Source organism: Pituophis catenifer, unplaced genomic scaffold (genome assembly GCF_029215685.1).
Source record: "Pituophis catenifer annectens isolate HBS135680 unplaced genomic scaffold, rPitCat1.0.hap2 SCAF_1, whole genome shotgun sequence".
Classification (NCBI taxonomy): Eukaryota; Metazoa; Chordata; class Lepidosauria; order Squamata; family Colubridae; genus Pituophis; species Pituophis catenifer.
In genome coordinates this window covers 341,845,270-341,867,093 of record NW_027256881.1, presented here as the reverse complement: position 1 = coordinate 341,867,093, position 21,824 = coordinate 341,845,270, and the positions used below count along the sequence as shown (strand labels likewise).

Sequence of the window (21,824 nt, the reverse complement as noted above, 5' to 3'; positions counted from 1 at the left end):
TTTGGTGACCGATCACAGCTATAGCAGGGATGAAATCAACAGGTAATCCTCGACTTATGGCCACAACTGAGCCCAATGTTTCTGTTGTTAAGAGAGACATTTGTTAAGTTAGTTTTGCCCCATTTTACGATCTCTCTTGCCACGGTTGTTAAGTGAGTCACTGCAGTTGTTAAGTCAGTAACCCGGTTGTTAAGTGAATCCGGCATCCCCTTGACACTGAAAGTCGCAAAAGGGGATCACATGATCTTAGGACAGAGCAACGGTCGCAAGTATGAACCAGTCGCCAACATCTGAATTTTGATCACCTGATCATGGGGATACCTGCAAAGGTTGTAACTGTGGAAAACGGTCGTAAGTCCCTTTTTTCAGTGCCGTTGCAACTTCGAACAGTCGCTAAATGAACTATTGTAAGTGGGGAGGGGGGCTACCTATAATAAATCCTTGTGTTTGGTCTAACATCAAAAAATGGTTGGAACAAATAACAGAAACACAGATAGATAAAGAACCAGAAACGTTTTTCCTAGGAATCTTTAATAAATCATACTCTAAAGATATTAAATATCTCACAATTCACATACTCACAGCGGCAAGAATAATATACGCAAAAAATTGGAACCAAGAAAAAACGCCAAACGAAACAGATTTAATAGAAAATTTTTTAGAATGCACTGAAATGGATAGGTCCGTGATGGCGAACCTATGGCACGCGTGCCACAGGTGGCACACGGAGCCATGTCTCCTGGCACACCAGCTCAGCTCCAGCGCTAGGAATCTCTGGAGGCTGGGGACAGCAAAAAAGTCACTTCCTGTCCAACCAGATGTTGGGAAATGGCCCATTTCGGGCCTCCGGAGGGCCTCCAAGAGGGTGGGGAAGGCTGTTTTCGCCCTCCCCAGATGCATAGAGAGGATCTGGAGCCAGGTGAGAAAGAAAAATGGGCCTACTGGGCCATCGTGTGCCAGGAGCGGGAGGGAGGGGGTCATGCTCACATCCACGGAGCGGGACTCAAAGAATTATGGATGTGGGGACAAGCGTGCGCGAACCTCCCCTGCCCCCCCGCTTCCTGGCACGCGATGGCAAAAAGGTTAGCCATCACTGGGATAGGTTAACCAAAGAAATACAAGAAAGGGAAGAATTAGATTATTATAAAATATGGAATAAATGGTATAATTGGTTAAAAATTAGAAATAAACAAAAAACCTAGAGGGGAAATATTACCGATATAGAAACTGTTATTACACTAAGGAGAGGTGAAGAAATATATAACAAGCAGAATGTCACTTTGAAACAATGCTTAAGAAGGAAACATAATTTCTTTTGTTTATATGTTGTATAAATGTTTGTTGTGTGTATGTTATGTTATGTTTTTTTTAATATTTATACTCTAATAAAAATTTATTTTTTAAAAAAATAAATCCTTGTGTTTATGACCTTTGCAGGTCGATAAAGGGGAAAAAAACCCCTGAGGAACATAAGATCCAGTTTCTCATAGTAACCGCTTCTCTTAATAACTGAATCGCCGAGTCCCAATTCTGGTTGTTAAACAAGGACTATCTGCATCTGTAGCAAACTGAATATATACAAATTGTGCAGAATGTACACAATATAAAAAAAAGGGGGGGGGGAATCTCATGGCATACGAGAAACAACTCCCTGGCACAATTGTGTGTGTATAGCACACCAGTTGAAAACATGGCTATAAAACAATGCAACCGTATTTGCATTGAGACACAGCAAGGACTGGTTTTAATGCATCCCCTTTTATCGTTATTGCTACATTAATTTTTATTAATTAGATATTAGCTGCTAGGAGCCTTGGCAGCTGAATGGAAAGCAGAGATGGGCAGGTAGAAAGATAATGGACAGCTGTCAGCAACCCCTTCAAAGGCTGATTATCTGAGCAAGGCAAGGTCCCCGGAGATTTCCGCAGGGGGTGTAGTTAAAAAAAAAAGACAAAATACAACCAACCCTTCAAAGTTACAACAGATCCCCCCCAAAAAGGTACAGGCTGTCCTCAAGTTACGACCACAATTGAGCCCAAAATTTATGTTTGCTAAGTGAGAAATCTGTTAAGGGAGTTTGCTCTGTTTCAACGACGGTCCTCGCCACCTTTGTTAAGTGAATCGTTGCACTGCTTAAATTAGTAACACAGTCGTTAAGTGAATCTGGATTCCCCCTTGGCTTTTCCGTTTTTAGAAGGTCACATGACTCCGGGACATTGCGACCGTCATAAATGTGAGTCAGTTGTTCAAACGAACTAGACTGTGTTGTTTCTTCGTGTCATGTAATATATATGGGTATATGTTGTGGTGGGATTCAGCCGGTTCGGGCGAATCAGTTGTTAAATTGTTGAGCTGGCTCCGCACCTCCCCATCTCGCCCCTTCCAGGAATCCCCACACACCCCGTTTTGGCTCCCAGGTAAGTGCAGGGAGGCCTACTAGGCCCAAAACGGGGCACTGGGGGATGCGACGCGCCCCCCCCCACCCGCGGCCCATGTTTGCTCCAAGGAGGCTGCAGGGAGGCCTACTAGGCCCAAAATGGGGGTGCCAGGGGCAGAGAACTGGTTGTTAAATTATTTGAATCCCACCACTGGGTATATGCCTAATTTTGCTTTATTTATTTATTTATTTATTTATTTATTTATTTATTTATTTATTTATTTATTTATTTAGTCAGTCAGTCAGTCAGTCAGTCAGTCAGTCAGTCAGTCAGTCAGTCAGTCAGTCAGTCAGTCAGTCAGTCAGTCATGTTGATGTCGTATATATTGGAGGTGGTGACCCTTTGGGAGTTGTATGCAATGACATTTCATTTTAATGCATGCCGGTTCGTGTACATTCAAAGTGACAATAAAGTTATTCTTCTATTCTACGTAAATCACATGACCATGGAGACGCTGCAACAGTCATAAGTGTCAAAAAGGGTCGTAAGTATGAAACATGGTCATGACACGCTTTTTTTAATGCCGTTGGTAACTTGGAATGGTCACTAAATGAACTGTTGTAAGTCGAGGACTATCTGTACTTACAACCAGGTTCCGAAGCTTCAACGGCTGCCCCCACCTTCTGTGGTCATGTGACCACATTTTGGACTCTGGGCAATCAATTCACATTTACAGTTTTAGGCAAAAATGCCCCATAGCACGTAATGGGTTCCCCATGAATTGAGTTAATGACCATGGTGATTCACTTAACAACCTTTGCAAACAAAGGTCGAAAAATTGGGTGGGTCATGTGATGATCTGCTTTACGACTGTCATGACTAATAACGGGCAAGCTCCATTACCGCCTTGAGTCCTCGGCTTACAACCACAATTGAGCCCAAAATTTATGTTGCTAAGCAACTCAGTCCAGTGAATTTTGCCCCATTTTATGACCTTTCCTTGCGCAGTCGTTAAGTGAATCCCTGCAGTGATTAAGGCAGTAACTGAATGGTGGAGGACGGAAGGATTTATATTCCTTGTAGTCATCTAATCATTAAGACTTTGAGGGTCCTTGAGGCCACTTAAGAGGTTTATCTGTGCCCTCAGGGTCACCTGTATAAAATAAATCTCCAAATGGCCTCAAGGACCCTCAGAGAGAGTGCTAACAACCAGAGGACTGCAAGGGATATAAATCCTTCCATTCTCCGCCATTCAGTCAGAACTGAAGAAGCCTCTTGGATGAGAAGCGAAATGTCTTCAAGAAAAAAACAAAGTCCAGTTGCCTTTTGAAAAAGCACCTTCGGGTTCTGGCCAGCAGTGGACCCAGCTGGTGGGACTGTGTTACATTAACTGTGGATGGTTGTTTTTTGGGGGGAAAGCAGGATGGAGGTTTACCGATATCCTGTCTGTCATGGTTTAGCAGTGCAATAGGAGCCTGAGTGGCATAGGAGGCTAAAGCCTCCTAAGGCAGCATTTAAAATCCAGCTGCCTGCAATTACTGCAAGTTCAATTTTCACCAGGCTCAAGGTCGACTCAGCCTTCCATCCTTTCTAAGGTGGGTAAATTGAGGACCCAGTTTGTGGGGGCAATAAGCTGACTTTGTATAAATATACAAAAGTATGAAGGCTATTGCTTAACGCATTGTAAGCCGCCTTGAGTCTCCGGAGAAGGGCGGCATATAAATCAAATTAAAAAAAAAAAATAATAACAAAGATTTGAATGTTGCCTGCATCCGGGGTCAGAACACTCCCCATCTCCTGCTGTTGTGGCCTGCCGACTGCCGGCCCCTCCAGCAGCCAAATCAGAGGAGGAGGCATGGAAGTCAGTATCAAGGCAACCTGAGAGCTCCGAGGGGGAAGAGGGAATGGAGCTGACAGAGAGAGAGAGACAGAGGCGGAGCCTGGTTCGTCCATCAGCCCTCGGAGAGTCAGCAGCCCCGAGGTCTGGAGGAAGAGAAGGAACAGCTGGGTCCAGTGCCTGAAACGTGGATGCGCAGAAAGAAGAGGAGAGGAGAGCAGTGGAAATCAATGGGCTGGTCCTCGGGACGGAAGAGCCACTGCTGCTAGCGAAGCCCCACCCTAACTCTGGGGATAAAAGGCAGGGGGTGGAGATGAATAAATGTGGCAGACAACTATTTATCTCCCGGTTGTTAGCCTGCGGTGAGGGAGAAACTTTTTGCCGGAGTTGCCGGCGCTCTAATAAAGGAATCATTGCTTCAACTACAGACGGTTTGTCGCATTTGGGGAGCTGGGTCAGAACACCTGCCTACGAGCACCCCCGAAACCTCGAACTGTCGTCGAGAGAAACGAAAAGATGGACTAAGGTGGGCCTTAATGCCTTTTTTTCTCCTCATGCTTTTCCCCTCGCGCCTACATCAGACATCGAGACATATCTTTGAGGTGTCTTTTCAAAGACCGATGCAAACATCTCTGCCAGGCTGCTGTTATCAAAGACGAAAAAGCTGCTTTTTTTTCCTCACAAGAACCAACTTGCATCCGTCCTCGCAATAGGTCAGCTGAGGCTAAGAGAAGCTTGCAAAAGAACGGCCCCCTTCCTGAAGCAAATCTGAGCCAACAGAGAGAAATACAGGGAGTCCTCGACTTATGGCCACAACCAAGTCCAGGATTGATGCTGCTAAGTGAGAAATGGGCTCAGCGAGTTTTGCCCCATTTTACGACTTCTTTTGCCACGTTCCTTAAGCGGATCCCTGCAGTTTGTTAAGTCGGTAACAGCGGTCGTGAAGTGAACCTAGATCCCCCCCCTTGACTTTGTTGGTCAGGAGGTCGCAAAAAAGACCATGCGACCCTGGGACTCCGCAACTGTCATAAATATGAACCGGTTGCCAAGCATCTGAATGTAAATCAGGCGACCGTGGGGAGGCCACGACGAACATCAATGTGAAAAATGGTCACAAGTCACTTTTTTCAGTGTCATTGTACCTTTGAGGTGTCACTAAAAGAACTGTTGTAAGTCGAGGACTGCCTGTATTTGCAGGTTAGGGTTGAAATGAGGGGTTGTTGGTGCTCTCTGAGCTTGGTTCTTTCCTTGCAGACGTCGCTTTACCAAACTAGGTAACATCATCAGTGCTAGTAAGAGAGTGGGGTTTGCTTCTCAATTTATATTCCAATGGCTCCCCTTGTCAACACTGGTAGGAGTGGTATTTGGTTGGGATATTTACTGCTGGCTTGTTTGGCAGTTCCTTGATTGACATGTTGTTTGCTTCTTGATTATCAGTCTAATGGTTTTGTTTTGTTTTTTAATTTGATTTATATGCCGCCCTTCTCCAGAGACTCAGGGCGGCTTACAATGCGTTAAGCAATAGCCTTCATCCTTTTGTATATTTTATACAAAGTCAGCTTATTGCCCCCACAAACTGGGTCCTCATTTAACCTACCTTAGAAAGGATGGAAGGCTGAGTCAACCTTGAGCCTTGGAGAGATTCAAACCTGCAGTAATTGCAGGCAGCTGTGTTAATGTTAATCTCCCCACTACCCTGTTTCCCCCAAAATAAGACCCAACCGGAAAATAAGCCCTAGCACGATTTTTCAGGATGCTCGTAATATAAGCCCTACCCCCAAAATAAGCCCCAGTTAAGATTGTCAGCCAGATGGATGTATTCAGTACCGTATTTCCCCAAAAAATAAGACCTAACCAGAAAATAAGCCCTAATGCGTCTTTTGGAGCAAAAATTAATATAAGACCCGGTCTTATTTTCGGGGAAACACGGTAGCCCTGGTGATGTTATCTAGTTGGGTCATGAAACGCTTGCAAGGAAACAACCAAGTATAGAGAAAGCACCAAGGACCTCACAGTTGTTGTCGTTGTCCTCCTCCTCTCCACAAACCCTATTCATTTCTAGCACTGATGACGTTACCGAGTTGGATCATGAAACGTCTCCAAGAAAACTACCAAGCTCAGAGGACACCAAGGACCCCACAGTCTGTCTGTCTTTCTTTCTTTCTTTCTTTCTTTCTTTCTTTCTTTCTTTCTTTCTTTCTTTCTTTTTCTTTCTTTCTTTCTCTTCCTTCCTTCCTTCCTTCCTTCCTCCTCCCCCTTCCCACAAATCACACCCCCTTCTAGCACTGATGACGTTACCGAGTTGGATCATGAAACGTCTCCAAGAAAACAACCAAGCTTAGAGGACACCAAGGACCCCACAGTCTGTCTTTCTTTCTTTCTTTCTTTCTTTCTTTCTTTCTTTCTTTCTTTCTTTCTTTCTTTCTTTCTCTCTTTTTCTTTCTTTTCTTTTCCTTCCTTCCTTCCTTTCTTTTTCTTTCCCTCCCTTCCTTTCTTTCTCTTTCTTTCTCTCTCTCTCCCTTCCTTCCTTCCTTCCTCCTCCCCCTTCCCACAAATCACACCCCCCTTCTAGCACTGATGATGTTACCTATTTGGCAGGGGTGAAATCTAAAATTTGTTATTACCAAATATGTGGGCGTGGCTTGGTGGTGGTGGGGTAATGTGACTGGGTGGGTGTGGCCAACTTTTTTTTTTTTTAACTTTTAAAAGAATTTTTTCTACAGCCCCTTCGGCCGAAGAGGTTGCAGAAAAAAAATGCTTTTAAAAGCCTCTGATGATCCCAGCTGAGCCGCGCGATCATCAGAGGCTTTTTTTTTTTTACTTTTAAAAGGATTTTTTCAGCAGAAGAGGTTGTAGAAAAAATGCTTTTAAAAGCCTCTGATGATCCCAGCTGAGCCGCACGATCATCAGAGGCTTTTTTTTTTTTTTACTTTTAAAAGCATTTTTTCAGCTGAAAAGGTTGTAGAAAAAAATGGTTTTAAAAGTAAAAAAAACCAGCCTCTGATGATCGCACGGCTCAGCTGGGCATGGGGGCAGGGCGCAGGGATTTTTGCTACTGGTTCTCCGAACCACCCGCTGCCATCGCTACCGGGTCCGAACCGAGAGCATTTCACCCCTGCTAGTTGGATAATGAAACATCTGCAAGAAAACAACCAAGCTCAGAGAACACCAAGGATGCCACCAATCAGAATATCTTCCACTGAATTAATACCCAGCAGTTAAGACAGCTGTGTCTCTTTCTCCCTTTACGTATCCCAAAGACCACCGGCTGGGGCTTATGGGTCACACTTGCTCACCCTAAATTTTGCAGCGGCCTTCCTGCAAAGGGAGAGCTCCCGCCTACCCCCCCCCGCAAACCCAGCCTGTGCATCCCCCATAAAAGATGCAAAGACATGAATGAAGGCCAAGACAATTTGAACAACAACAACAACAACCAAAATACAATTCCCAAGGACGCAGCAAAATCCATCAAAGTTTGCAGGAGACGAGAGCCTGCTAGGAGGCTCAGCTCGGTAAATAATGAATGATCTCAAAAAGAACCTTGCAAAAAAAAAAAAAAAAAAAAACACGGAGGTGGGGGGGAGAAAGAGGAAGGCTCAGCCCGGTTTGTAGCAAACCGGGCGAGGAGGTGGAGGGGTAGGGGAGAGGGAGAGAGCCAGGAAGAAGCAAGGCATCCATTAGGATCCGATTTAGACAGCCGAGCCTTCTCTCGCCCTCGATTACGGCCCTCAAATCAAATATTAAAGAAAAAAGGCAATTGAGTCGCCACAAAGGCCTCGGTGCAGTTGCACCGGAGCCAGCTTCGTTGGCAATTTCCAAGGGCATTAAAAACCTTCTCCTTCCCCCCCCCCCACCCCCTGTACGACGACGTGCAGGCAGAGCTTTCAAAAAACACAAGGCATTCTTAGATTAAAAGAAAAAAAAAATAAGGGGGGGGGATTTTAAAGCACCCGGAAATTGCCAACGCGGCCGATCCGAGGGACATTCCTCGGCCACCCCAAGCGTTTTGCACAAGCAAACGAGGCGAAGAAAAACGGAAGGTCCTCGGCTTACGACCGCAATGGGGGCCGGAATTTAGTAAGTAGTGTATATTGGAGGTGGTGACCCTCTGAGAGCTGCAGGCAAGAAAAATTCATTTTAATGTATGCTGATTAGTGTACATTCAAAGTGACAATAAAGTTATTATTCTATTCTGTCCTGTTCTGTTCTACTCTATTCCATTCCATATTTTCTCTTCTCTTCTCTTCTCTTCTCTTCTCTTCTCTTCTCTTCTCTTCTCTTCTCTTCTCTTCTCTCCTCTCCTCTCCTCTCCTCTCCTCTCCTCTCCTCTCCTCTCCTCTCCTCTCCTCTCCTTAATTCTATTCTGTTCTGTTCTGTTCTTTTGTTCCGTTCCATATTTTCTATTCTTCCATTCCATTCCATTCCATATTTTCTTTTCTATTCTCTTCTGTTCCGTTCCGTTCCGCTCCGCTCCATTCTATTCCATTCTAAATTTCTGTTACTAAGCAGGATGGTTGTTAAGTGAGCGGCGTTCGATTTCACAAGCTTTTGGCCAGGGGTGGTTAAGCGAATCGGTGCAGTTGTAAAATGAATCGTGGCGGTCGTTAAGCGAATACAGTTCCCCCCCCCTGCTGACTTTTCATTTTATTGGTTGTAAATCTTCTAGCAAGATGGACAGCATAGTAGTAAGTAAATAAGATATCATCAAATGCTGCACAGACTTGCAATCCCCCGAGAAAATCACAATTTTCTTTTTCTCCCAACCAGGAAACCCAACTTAAGGCTTGTTGTAAGGACTGCCTCTACGTACAACCTGGATTTGAAGTACCAACAGCTGTTCTTGTCATCACAGGATTACAACTTCGGCACTTGGCAATCAGTTTGCATTTCCTGCTCTTTGCAATGTCCCAGCACTGTTGTTGTGATCATTTCCACCAGTAACTATCTTTACAGGTAGTCCTCGACTTACAACCACCATCGAGCCCAAAACGTTTCGTTGTTAAGTGAGAAATTGGTTACGTGAGTTTTGCTCCGTTTTATGACCTTTCTTGCCACGGTTGTTAGGTGAATTCCTGCAACTGTTAAATTAGTAACACGGTTGTTAAGTGAATCTGGTTTCCTGTTGTGATCTAGGCTTCTTGAGTCATTAAAACACACGAGTAGTCCCAAAAACCTCTTTTTTTTGCAACAGCTGTGACTTACGTTCACTCACAGCTGAGTCCCAATTAGTTGCAAAAAGTCCTTCGGGAGAATCACCAACCTTTATCTCCCTTGACACGCTGCCAAAGACTTACTTGGCAAAGCCCCACAGAGTCCAGAATCAAACAGAGATGCCGACTGGGAACAGAATTAACAACATTGCTTTCCTGCAAAGGGCCCACGTGCCTTATGGGAGGGGCTAATCATCTCCAGGCCTTACTCCTGAGTTGTCCCTTTTGTTTTAACTGTTCTTGCCTTCTGGCAGCTCTGCTCATGCACGCACTAGGAACAGGCTCCTCCTGTTTCTCTGCCTCTCTGCTGTCCGACTCTGGAGGCTCTGGAGTCCGTGCATCACTCCCAGATGGTTCTGGCCCCATCTCTGCCTTTGACGCAGAGCCCTCATCCGAGCCTTCTCCAGACTCCAGGACTGGCCCATGTTCCTCCTCAGCCTCCTCACTATCCGACTCCGCTGCCAGCTCCGCAGGCTGCTGACGGACCACAACATTTCCCCCATGGACTTTGCTTGTCAGAAGGGGATCGATTGCATGACCCTAGGACACTGCAACCGTCATAAATATGAGTCAGTTGCCAAGCATTTGAATGTAAATTGTGAGACCACGGAAATGCATAAGTGTGAAAAATGGTCGTAAATCGCTTTTTTCAGTGCCGTTGCAACTTCGAATGTCACTAAGTGAATTGTTGTAAGTCAAGGACTACCTGTACTTCCAATTTTTTGCAAAAAAAAATGCTCATTGAGGACAATGGATTCGCTTAACGGCTGCTGCAATAAAGGTTGTTAAATCGGTCAACAGTCGTTTGGTGATCTCCTTGATGACCGACACACCTTACAACCGCAATTCCAGGCTGAATTACGGTGATAAGTCGAGGATTACTTGCATTCAAGTTCACGAGATGATGCTGTAGGGATTCCCTCATCTTGGAACAGTGGAACAGCAGTGGGTTTCATATTATGCTGCTACCAGTTCGCCACATGTGCGCGCACTCGCTTCATGTATGTATGCCCCAGGTTCGCACACATGCCTGCCTTCCACACATGAACCCAGTCTCAAAAACATGCCTAAATAGGATGGCATAGAGCTATGGCGGGTGGTTGGGCCCACCAGTGATTTCCGTTACCGGTACGGGTGAACCGGTCCAAACCGGCTAAATACCACCTCTCTTGGCACAGAAACAACAAGCCTCAATTGTAGCACAGCAGATTTTGTTTACAATAAGAAAAGAACTTCCTCAGAGCGGGTAGAACAGCTTGCACAACAAAGTTGTCGGTTCTCCATCTCAGGAGGGTTTTGTGAGGAGGCTGCACAACCACACACCGCAGCATTTCTCAATCTCCACAATTTTAAGACAGGTGGACTTCAATTCCCAGCATTCCCACCCAACCAGCCTACCGGTGGTGCCTGAAAACCTGGAAATTCTTTTGCACGGAATCCTAGAATAGTGGAGTTGGGAGGTAGCCCCCCCCAAAGGTCATCTAGTCCAACCCTCTGGGTTGGACAGAAAAAGCAATTAAAATCCTAAAGTCATGGAGTTTGGAATGGCAGCCTTAAAGAACGTCTCATCCAATCCTCTGCATTCTGCAGGGAAAAACAAATAAACAAAAACATAAAATGGTGGAGTTGTGTCTAGTCTAGGCCTGGTGCCTCTGCCAGCCAAAACAGGCCTCGTGAGGCCTCCACGAGGCCCGTTTTTGGCCGGCAGAGTGCTTCTGGAGGTCGGGGAGTACTGTGGAAAGAAAGAAGGGAAAAAGTACATCTTGAGCATGTGTCAAACGCCTACCCCGGCCATGCCCACCATGGCCACGTCGACCCCCGGCCCTCCAAAGTCAAACATAACCCTGATGCGGCCCTCAATGAAATCGAGTTTGACACCCCTGGTCTAGTCCAATTCTATGCAGAAGAAAAAAGTATTCTAAAGTTGTGGGGTTGGAAGGTTCCCTAAAGATCATCTAGTCCAGCCCTTGGGAGGAGTGTGCAGAAAAAAAACAGAACTCTAAAATAGTGAAGCTGAAAGGCACCCTAAAGATCATCGAGTCCAAACCTCTGCACTATGCCAAAAAATAAAAAATAAAAATCTAAAGTCGTGGAGTTGAAAGGTTCCTTAAAAATCGTCTAGTCCCATGATGGCGAACCTATGGCATATGTGCCCCAGGTGGCACGCGGAGCCATATCGGTCGGTACGTGAGCATTGCCTAGTTCAGCTCTGGCGCACATGTGCACACTGGCCAACTCATTTTTGGGCCCTCTGGAAGTCGGGGAAACAGGCTGTTTCCAGCCTCTGGAGGGCCTGGGGGGGGGGGAAGGCCCATTTTTCGCTCTCCCCAGGCTCCAGAACCTTTCTAGGAGCCTGGGGAGGGCAAAAACGGCCTTCCCCACTCACCCCCCACCCCTGGGGCCGGAAACGGAGGGGTGGGGGTGGGGTGGGGAAGGCCATTTCCGTCCTCCACAGGCTCCTAGAAAGACTCTGGAGCCTGGGAAGGCTTTTTGAGGCCTCTTTTTTTGAGGCCTAGCAGGCCCACCGGGCCATCATGTGCCAAAAGTGGGGGGGAGCGCGGGGCGGTCACACACGCATGTGTGGGGTGCATTGAATTATGGGTATGGGCACGCACGCATGCGACACCCCCCACGCCGCGTTCCCCCCACTTTTGGCACGCGACGGCAAAAAGATTAGCCATCACTGATCTAGTCCAACCTTTGTGCTTCCCAAAAAACCAATTCAGAGACTTGGTTGAGAAGTGGCCGTCTGTCTCTTCAAAACCACCAGAGGTTGTGAACTCCCAACACCTAGAAGCAAAGTTGTGTAATCTTGTACAACTCCCAGCGATGAGAAGTTTCTCCTTAAACCCAGAGAAGTGTACCAGATGCCAAATGACCCAGGTTCACCACAACAACCACAAAAACCACAACAAGAGTCTCTCTGGGCACCAAGACCACCTCAACAAGAGACAGAAAAGGGAGTCCTACGTACCCCGATTGCCACATTCAGTTCTGCCACCGTCACCTGCTTCGCCCGCTCCACCGCCTGGACTACTTGTTGTTGGTGCTACCGAAAAACAAAAGGGGTGAGAAACATGATTATCATTTACAAAACTTGGGAAACTCTGGGTCTGTTTTAAATCATCATAGTGGTGGATTTATCTTCCTCTTTACGTCCAAGATGCCCAGAATCACTTCATAGACTAGAACTCCCAGTCTCCTGGTGACTGGCTTAAAGTCACCCGACCGGCATTCATGCCTAAGGTAGGATTAGAACTCACAGCTTCCTGGTGATTTGGCTCAAAGTCACCAGCCGGCATTCATCCCTAAGGCAGGACTTGAAATTACAGTCTCCTGGTGATTGGCCCAAAGTCCCCCAGCCAGCTTCCATGGCTAACGCAGGGCTTGAACTCATGATCTCTCACTTTGTAGCCTGATGCTTTAACCACGGGACCAAACTATGAACCTGCATGCTGAGTTTGGATCTGGGACAAAACTCAGTAATTAATTGTTTCAAGAACAATTAATAAACTTGAAATTAAACCAGTCCAAAGTCACCCAGCTGGCTTTTGTACCTAAGGCAGGACTAGAACTCACTGCTTCCTCATGATTGGTCGAAAGTCACCCAGACAGGTTTCATACATAAGGTGGGACTGGAATTTATAGTTTCTTGGTGATTGGCCCAAAGTCACCCAGACAGATTTCATCCCCAAGGCGAGAACTCCCAGTCTCCTGGTGATTGGCTCAAAGTCATCCAGCTGGCTTTCGTGCCTAAGGGGGGGACTAGAACTCCCAGTCTCCTGGTCATTGGTCCAAAATCACTCAGCTGGCTTTCATGCCTAAGGCAGGACTAGAACTCCCAGTCTCCTGGTGATTGGCTCAAAGTCACCAAGCTGGCTTTTGTCCTTAAGGTGGGACTAGAATTCACTATCTCCTCGCGATTGGTCCAAAGTCACCCAGACGGGCTTCATACCTAAGGCGGGACTAGAACTCCCCGTCTCCTGGTGATTGGTCCAATGTCACCCAGCCAGCTTTCACGCCTAAAATGGGATTAGAACTCACCATCTCCCTTTTCCTAGCTTTGGTGGACCAAACTGGTTCCCACATTGTTGTTGTTGTTTTGTAAAAGCTGAAAATCTTACACCCTGTCTGCAAGTAGGACGGGAGAAAGGAATAACCTGGTGTGACACTCACCTCCTGAGACAGGAACGGGATGAGCTGAGCACAGATGACGTTCAGCCGCTTGGCAATCTCCGTCTGCAAGGGGAAAAGGGGAGAGGCCAGGAGGAAGGGAAAGCGCCATTACACTGTATCTACCTGAATTCCCACAAAACAGAATAGAAATAGAAATAGAAGGGGAGGGGAGGGGAGGGGGAGAGGGGAGGGGAGGAGAGGACAGGAAGAGAGGAGAGGAGAGGAGGGGAGGAGAGAGGAGGGGACGAGGAGAAGGAGACGACAGGAAGAGAGGAGAGGAGAGGAGGAGGGGAGGGGAGGAGGAGGGGAGGGGAGGAGAGGAGGAGGAGAGGACAGGAAGAGAGGAGAGGAGAGGAGAGGAGGGGAGGGGAGGAGAGGAGAGGAGAGGAGAAGGAGAGGACAGGAAGAGAGGAGAGGAGAGGAGAGGAGAGGAGGGGAGGGGAGGGGAGGAGAGGAGGAGGAGAGGACAGGAAGAAAGGAGAGGAGAGGAGAGGAGGGGAGGGGAGGAGAGGAGAGGAGGAGGAGAGGACAGGAAGAGAGGAGAGGAGAGGAGAGGAGAGGAGGGGAGGGGAGGGGAGGAGAGGAGGAGGAGAGGACAGGAAGAAAGGAGAGGAGAGGAGAGGAGGGGAGGGGAGGAGAGGAGAGGAGGAGGAGAGGACAGGAAGAAAGGAGAGGAGAGGAGAGGAGGGGAGGGGAGGAGAGGAGAGGAGGAGGAGAGGACAGGAAGAGAGGAGAGGAGAGGAGAGGAGGGGAGGGGAGGAGAGGAGAGGAGAAGGAGAGGACAGGAAGAGAGGAGAGGAGAGGAGAGGAGGGGAGGGGAGGGGAGGAGAGGAGAGGAGGAGGAGAGGACAGGAAGAAAGGAGAGGAGAGGAGAGGAGGGGAGGGGAGGGGAGGAGAGGAGGAGGAGAGGACAGGAAGAAAGGAGAGGAGAGGAGAGGAGGGGAGGGGAGGAGAGGAGAGGAGGAGGAGAGGACAGGAAGAAAGGAGAGGAGAGGAGAGGAGGGGAGGGGAGGAGAGGAGAGGAGGAGGAGAGGACAGGAAGAGAGGAGAGGAGAGGAGAGGAGAGGAGGGGAGGGGAGGGGAGGAGAGGAGAGGAGAGGAGGAGGAGAGAGGACAGGAAGAGAGGAGAGGAGAGGAGAGGAGGGGAGGGGAGGAGAGGAGAGGAGAGGAGAAGGAGAGGACAGGAAGAGAGGAGAGGAGAAGAGAGGAGAGGAGAGGAGAGGAGGAGGGGAGGGGAGGAGAGGAGGAGGGGAGGGAAGGATGAGAAGGAGAGGACAGGAAGAGAGGAGAGGAGGGGAGGGGAGGAGAGGAGAGAACAATAGAGTTGGAAGGGACCTTGTAGGTCATCTAGTCCAACCCCCCGCCCAAGCAGGAGACCCTACACCATTCTCTTCTTGAAAACCTCCAGTGATGAAACTCCCACAACTTCTGAAGGCAACTTCTCTTCCATCGGTTGATGGTTCTCACTGTCAGAAAATGTCTCCTTAGATTCCAGTGCTTTATCTGCTTTTCATGCAAAACTCTCCGCTTTTAATCTTTAACATGGCTCCCGGGCTGTTTTGTTTTCCTCAAAGTTCGATACCGCCGTCTGAAAATCCAGCAGGGAGCACACAAGCCCTGTTGAACTGACAACCCGGCCTTTGCAAACACCGAAATTTTTCTGCTTTTGAAAGCAGGCTATGCCTTGTCCTCGTTCACGTCAACGCTTTCGCCCGCTCGTCAACCTGACAGAACGGCGTTCCCACTGCCTTTCTCCAGGATCCTGGGTTCAACTTCCTAATACTCCTTGAATTACGACCATCAGGGACCCCTCCCATCGAGGTCATAAAGCCATGACGGCTATAAAATAACCACAATGGTCAGACTCCATTGCCGGTCATAATTCAAGGACTGATTTTTATGACCTCGGCTGTTATTTTTTTCCTGCGAGTCTTGGCTAGCCACCAAACTCAGATTTTGAGCCGAGGGTTACAAGCCCCGTGTAGAAAGCAGTTCGATGCCTTCCAATGAAATAAATTGGATTAAGTTTATTTGAAATAAATTAATTTGAAATAAACAATTCCAGCGTTGGTCAGCTTCAGAATTCAAATCAGCAAAAATAAAAATGAAATAAATACACACTGGAAGACTGGCTTTCCTGCTAGATCTATATTATTTCTATAATTCCATGATATTCTAATCCCCAAATCCAAGTTTTGTTTCTCTCAGTTTCTCGCAAATGCAGGTAGTCCTCGACTTACGGCAGCAATGGTGCCCAAAATTTCTGTTGCTACATGAGATGGCTGTTAAGTAAGTTTTGTCCCATTTTATCACTTTTCTTGCCACAGTTCAGTGGTGGGATTCAGCTGGTTCGGTCCGATTCGGTTAATCCAGGAGCGGTGACTGTGGGAAGCTCTGCCCACCTGCCCGGATGTAATGTGCAGCTACTGCACATGCGTAGGAGGCCATGCACATAGGTGGCACATGGGAGCGTAGCACGCATGCACGCGCTCACATTTGCAAACCAGTAGGGAAGGTAAGTGAATCCCACCTCTCCCACCGTTGTTAAGTGAATCACTGCAGTCGTTCAATTAGTAATATGGTTGCAAAGCAAATCCAGTTTTTCCCCTTTGCTCGTCAGGTTGCAAAAGGAGATCAACATGACTCTGGGACACTGCAACCGTCGTAAGTATGAGTCAGTTGCCAAGCATCTGAATTTTCATCACGTGACCACGGAGGGATGTTGCAACGGTTGTCCAGTATGAAAAACAGTCATTAATCACTTTTTCCGGTGCCATTGTAAAGTTCGAACAGTCACTAAACGAATGGTTGGAACTTGGAAGACTGCCTGTATTTCGTCCCCTTGCCAGAGAGAGAAAAGCAAGCCACTGCTTTGACGTTGTCCATAACACAAAACTTTTGCCCGGGGTCACCATCAGCGATTTAAAGGAGTAGAGGACTTCTGAGCATGCACAGAGTGCCTGACCCTCATCGGTTCTCTATTTCACTATGGAAACCCTCCAACGCATTGAAAAGAGCCTTGATAGTACAAGGGTTTAGTGCACCCTGTTATTAACACAGCTGCCTGCAATTTCTGCTGGTTCGAATCTCTCCAAGGCTCAAGGTTGACTCAGCCTTCCATCCTTTCTAAGGTAGGTGAAATGAGGACCCAGTTTGTGGGGGCAATAAGCTGACTTTGTATAAAATATACAAAAGAATGAAGGCTATTGCTTAACGCATTGTAAGCCGCCCTGAGTCTCCGGAGAAGGGCGGCATATAAATCAAATTAAAAAAAAAAAAAAAAAAGAAAACTGGGCAGGAATGGAGTAAAGTTTTTTAAATTTTTGCCATCCCCATTAGCATCTGCATTCATTTTACCGGTGATATAATGCTTCTGGTTTTTTTAAAAAAATGAAAGATAGCACTTGCCAGGAAAAAAAAAAAGGAGAGAGAGAGAGAGAAGGAGAAAGGAGAGGAACGGAGACAGTAAGTACTTTCTGGGAAAAATTTAATTCTCTCTTGGGGGCTGCATAATGGATTTGCCTTTCTAATGCACTTGTGGCCAGGCACCTCCGGTGGAGGGGAGGGGGGCGCGAGGGGGAGAACTGTCTCCAATTCACTTTCAGCTCGTTAATGTTCAATTTAGTGGCCTTTTAACGCTTTGCCCGGATGAGAAACGATCAAACTCGCCTGCCCAGATTTCCTGCTCCTGGCTTAAAATTGCTTGCCACGCTTCCATCCGTCCCTCCTTTCTTCCAGCGTGCAAAGGAGAAGTAATACACAAACATACCATATCTTTCTTTTTGGATTCCTTCCCACCCCCACCCAAAAAAATTCCTAACTCCTTTCTGGAATACAAGCGGTCCTCGACTTATGACAGCAATTAGAATGGAATAGAATCACAGAATTGGAAGGGGCCTTGAAGGTCTTCTAGTCCAACCCCCTGCTTAGGCAGGAAACCCTCCACCACTTCAGACAAATGGTTGTCCAATCTCCTCCTTAAAAACTTCCAGTGTTGGAGCATTCGCAACTTCTGGAGGCAAGTTGTTCCATTGGTTAATTGTTCTAAGTGGCTCAGTGGCTAAGACGCTGAGCTTGTCGATCAGAAAGGTCGGCGGTTCGAATCCCTCGTATAGGTCTCCTGCGTGAGCAGGGGGGGTTGGACTAGATGACCTCCAAGGTCCCTTCCAACTATTGCCCCTTGGTGGCGCATCAGACTAAAGCCCTGTTCAGTAACACCAGCTGCCTGCAATTACTGCAAGTTCAAATCTCACCAGGCTCAAGGTTGACTCAGCCTTCCATCTTTCCGAGGTAGGTAAAATGAGGACCCAGTTTGTGGGGGCAATAAACTGACTTTGTATAAAAAAAAAGAACACCGCTTGGGGGGGCCGAAAGCCATACTAAGCAGGTATATATAAAAGTATGAAGGCTATTGCTTAACGCATTGTAAGCCGCCCTGAGTCTCCGGAAAAGGGTGGCATATAAATCGAACCAATAAATAACTCTATTACTGTTCTGTCAAATTTCTGCTTAGTTCTAAGTTGCTTCTCTCCTTGATTAGTTTCCAACCATTGCTTCTTGGCCTGCCTTTGTGTGCTTTGGAGAATAGCTTGACTCCCTCTTCTTTGTGGCAGCCCCTGAGATATTGGAAGACTGCTATCATGTCTCCCCTAGTCCTTCTTTTCATTAAACTAGACATACCCAGTTCCTGCAACCGTTCTTTATATGTTTTAGCCTCCAGTCCCCTAATCCTCTTTGTTGCTCTTCTCTGCACTCTTTCTAGAGTCTCCACATCTTTTTTACATCGTGGTGACCAAAACTGGATGCCGTATTCCAAGTGTGGCCTTACCAAGCCAGTATAAAGTGGTATTAACACTTCACGTGATCTTGATTCTCTCCCTCTGTTGATGCAGCCCAGAACTGTGTTGGCTTTTTTGGCAGCTGCTGCACACGGCTGGCTCATATCTAAATGGTTGTCCACTAGGACTCCAAGATCCCCCTCACAGTTAATACTATTGAGCAAGGTTCCACATATACGGTACCTGTGCATTTTGTTTTCCTTGCCTAAATGTAGAACCTTCCTTTTTTTCACCGTTGAATTTCATTTTGTTAGATAGGGCCCAATGTTCAAGTCTGTCAAGATCCTTCTGTATCTTAAACCTATCTTCCCGAGTGTTGGCTATTTCTGCTAGCTTGGTGTCATCTGCAAATTTGATGAGTTCCCCATCTATTGAGGCCAAGCTTTCAGTTGTTAAGCGGGATGCTTGCGAAGGGAGTTTTGCTCCACTTCCTGGCCACTTCCTTGTTAAGGGTTATCACTGCAGTCGTTAAGTTAGGAACACGGTTATGAAGTCAATCTGGCTACCGCATTGATTTGTTTGTCAGGTGGTCGCAAAAGGGGGAGTCACATAATCCCGGGCCACCATCATAAATACGAGTCGGTTGCCAAGCGTCTGAATTTTGACAGTCGTTAAGTGTGAAAAATGGTTATAAGTCACTTTTCTCAGGGTTTTGTAACTTGGAACAGCCATGACTCCAAGTGGGGGCGAGTCATTGGCACCCACGGAGAGGGCTCGCAACTTGGGTGTCCTCCTGGATTCACGGCTGTCTTTAGAAGAGCATTTGACAGCTGTGGCCGGAAGGACTTTTTATCAGGTCCGCCTGATCTGCCAGTTGCATCCCTTTCTGGATCGGGACTCCTTAGGCACGGTCACTCATGCCCTTGTCACTTCCCGCCTGGACTACTGTAATGCTCTCTACATGGGGCTCCCCTTGAGGAGCACCCGGAGGCTCCAGCTGGTGCAGAGTGCGGCCGCGCGGGTGCTTATGGGAGCGACCTGGCGTTCCCATGTAACACCTCTCCTGCGCGAGCTGCACTGGCTCCCGGTGGTCTTCCGGGTGCGCTTCAAGGTTTTGGTTACCACCTTTAGAGCGCTCCATGGCTTAGGACCTGGTTACTTACGGGACCGCCTTCTGCCACCAGTAGCCTCTCACTGGCCAGTACGCTCACATAGAAAGTGGTTCCTCAGGGTGCCGTCGGCCAAACAGTGTCGACTGGCGGCCCCCAGGGGGAGAGCCTTCTCTGTGGGGGCACCTGCCATCTGGAATGAGCTCCCCCCGGAGATACGGACGATCCCGGATTTACGCACCTTCCGCCGTGCCCTCAAGACCTTTTTATTTCAGCAGGCTGGCCTGGCCTAACTTCCCTTTTAAATAGTAAATTTTAAATTTGTTTTAAAATATTAGGGGTGTTTTAATTTGTTTTGGGCCAAACCATTTAATGGGTTTTTATATTGTCTTTTAAATTTTGTAGTTTGTGTGTTTTATCTTTTTGGCTGTTCACCGCCCTGAGTCCTTCGGGAGTAGGGCGGTATATAAATCCAATAAAATTAAATAAATAAATAAATGATAAAAATTCGAATGTTTGGTAATTGACTCATATTTATGACGGTTGCAGTGTCCCGGGGTCACATGATCTCATTTTGCGACCTTCTGACAAGCAAAGTCATTGGGGAAAGCCAGATTCGCTTAACAACTGCGTTGCTAACTTAACAATCGCAGTGATTCACTTAAGAAATGTGGCAAGGTCGTAAAATGGGGCAAAATTCGCTTAACAACTGTTTCACGTAGGAACAGAAATTTTGGGCTAATTATGGTCGTAAGTCGAAACGACCTACACTGAAATTTAAAAGACGCCCATATCAATCTTTGTCTTTAGGACCAAGTTTAGCCTTGTAGCACCAAAGCACAAGGCTACACAGGCAGTCCTGAACTTACAATCACTTACGTAGTGACTGTTTGAACTTACAACAGCACTGAAAAAGTGACGTATAACTTGGTCCTTGCACTTACAACCGTTGAAGCATCCCTAGGATCGTGTGATTAAAATTCAAGCGCTTGACAACCGATTCCTATTTATGATCTTTGCACTGTCCTGGCCGGGATCATGTGATCCCCTTTTGCGACCTTCTGATCAGCAAAGCCAATGGGGAAAGCCGGATTCGCTTAACGACCTCAAGATTCACTTAACAACCCTGGCGATTTGTTAAGTGGCCAAAACGCGGTAAAACCAGACACGACTCACTCAACAACCGCCTCGCTTAAGAAATTCTGGTCCCAATTGTGGTCGTAAATTGAGGACCATCTGTAGAGATGTTTTTCAAAAGTTGACGGTTGACCCAAGCAAAGCAGGACTCTACCACTAAGCTCTAACACGGGGGGGGGGGGGGGTCCAACCTCGTCAACTTTTAACACCTGTGGACTTCAATTCCCAGAATTCCCCAGCTGGGGAATTCTGGGAATTGAAGTCCACAGGACTTCAAAGTTGCCAAAATTGGACACCCCTGCTCTAAACCTTCACTGTTATAGACCTTTTTTGCTACTATCTGTTTTTTTTTTGGGGGGGGGGGGGGCTCTTGCCTTACAAATGACAATCTCTCCCATTGCAACTCTCCTATCTTCTGCCCACAGACCCCCTCCCCAGCAACCCCGTAGCTTGCATTTCTGCAAAGAGATATTCCTTTCATTTGCATCTCTCTCCCCTCCCCCTCTTTATATTTTTTTCCCCCTGTCAAGCTGTTTTCCTGCCTACGCACATCCCTAAGCACCGTTCCCCCCCCCCCCCCGACAGGAAGGCAGAGAGCCTTTTGGAAAAACAATTTATTTTTTTAAAAAAACAGAAGGGTGGAGGGGATATCAGGAAATCCAATCACCACCGAGCCCGACCACCAAACAGCTTACTATAAAGAGAAGCCTTCGTCCGGGATCAAATTAAATGGTATGACCTTTTTATGCTGGCAATAAAGCAGGTGATGAGGGAAAGGGGGGGTGGGGAGATTGGGCCTGTGGGGGTGGGGGTTGGGCTTGAATAACATTAAAAAGACACCTGCTGGGCAAATCTAATCGAAGGGGAGGTGCCAGTCTTTTGGGGAAAGAGAGGAGGGGTCTCCAATAGGGGAGAAGGGATCCAGCAGCACAGAGAAGATAACCACAAAGGTTATACATCAATCCGGCTCCCATTTGTCACCTGTCAAGGCCCAGAGTTATGAGTTTCTCCTTAAAATAAAACAGGGGGCGGTGGGGGGGGGGAAGGAGGAGCCGTGACAGCTTTCTGGCAACTGGCCAGGCCAGCAGCACCACCACCTGAAGCAGGTTGTAAATCCTGCCATGCAACAGCACACACAACATCGCAAGGAAACACATGGGGAGAGAGAGAGAGAGAGAGGACAGGGATAAATGGAAGAT

At 47.2% G+C, this 21,824-nt stretch overlaps 1 protein-coding gene across 1 annotated transcript in view; it reads right to left on the bottom strand.

The window, feature by feature from the left end:
* LOC139308362 (transducin-like enhancer protein 1) overlaps window positions 1-21,824 on the bottom strand; it is a 79,737-nt gene that overhangs the window by 36,755 nt on the left and 21,158 nt on the right. Inside the window, exons 6-7 of the mRNA XM_070931876.1 lie at window positions 13,602-13,664; window positions 12,400-12,474 (exon numbers count right to left, since the gene is read on the bottom strand). Coding sequence (XP_070787977.1) covers window positions 12,400-12,474; window positions 13,602-13,664 — 138 coding nt within the window. The remainder of the gene's footprint in view (window positions 1-12,399; window positions 12,475-13,601; window positions 13,665-21,824) is intronic.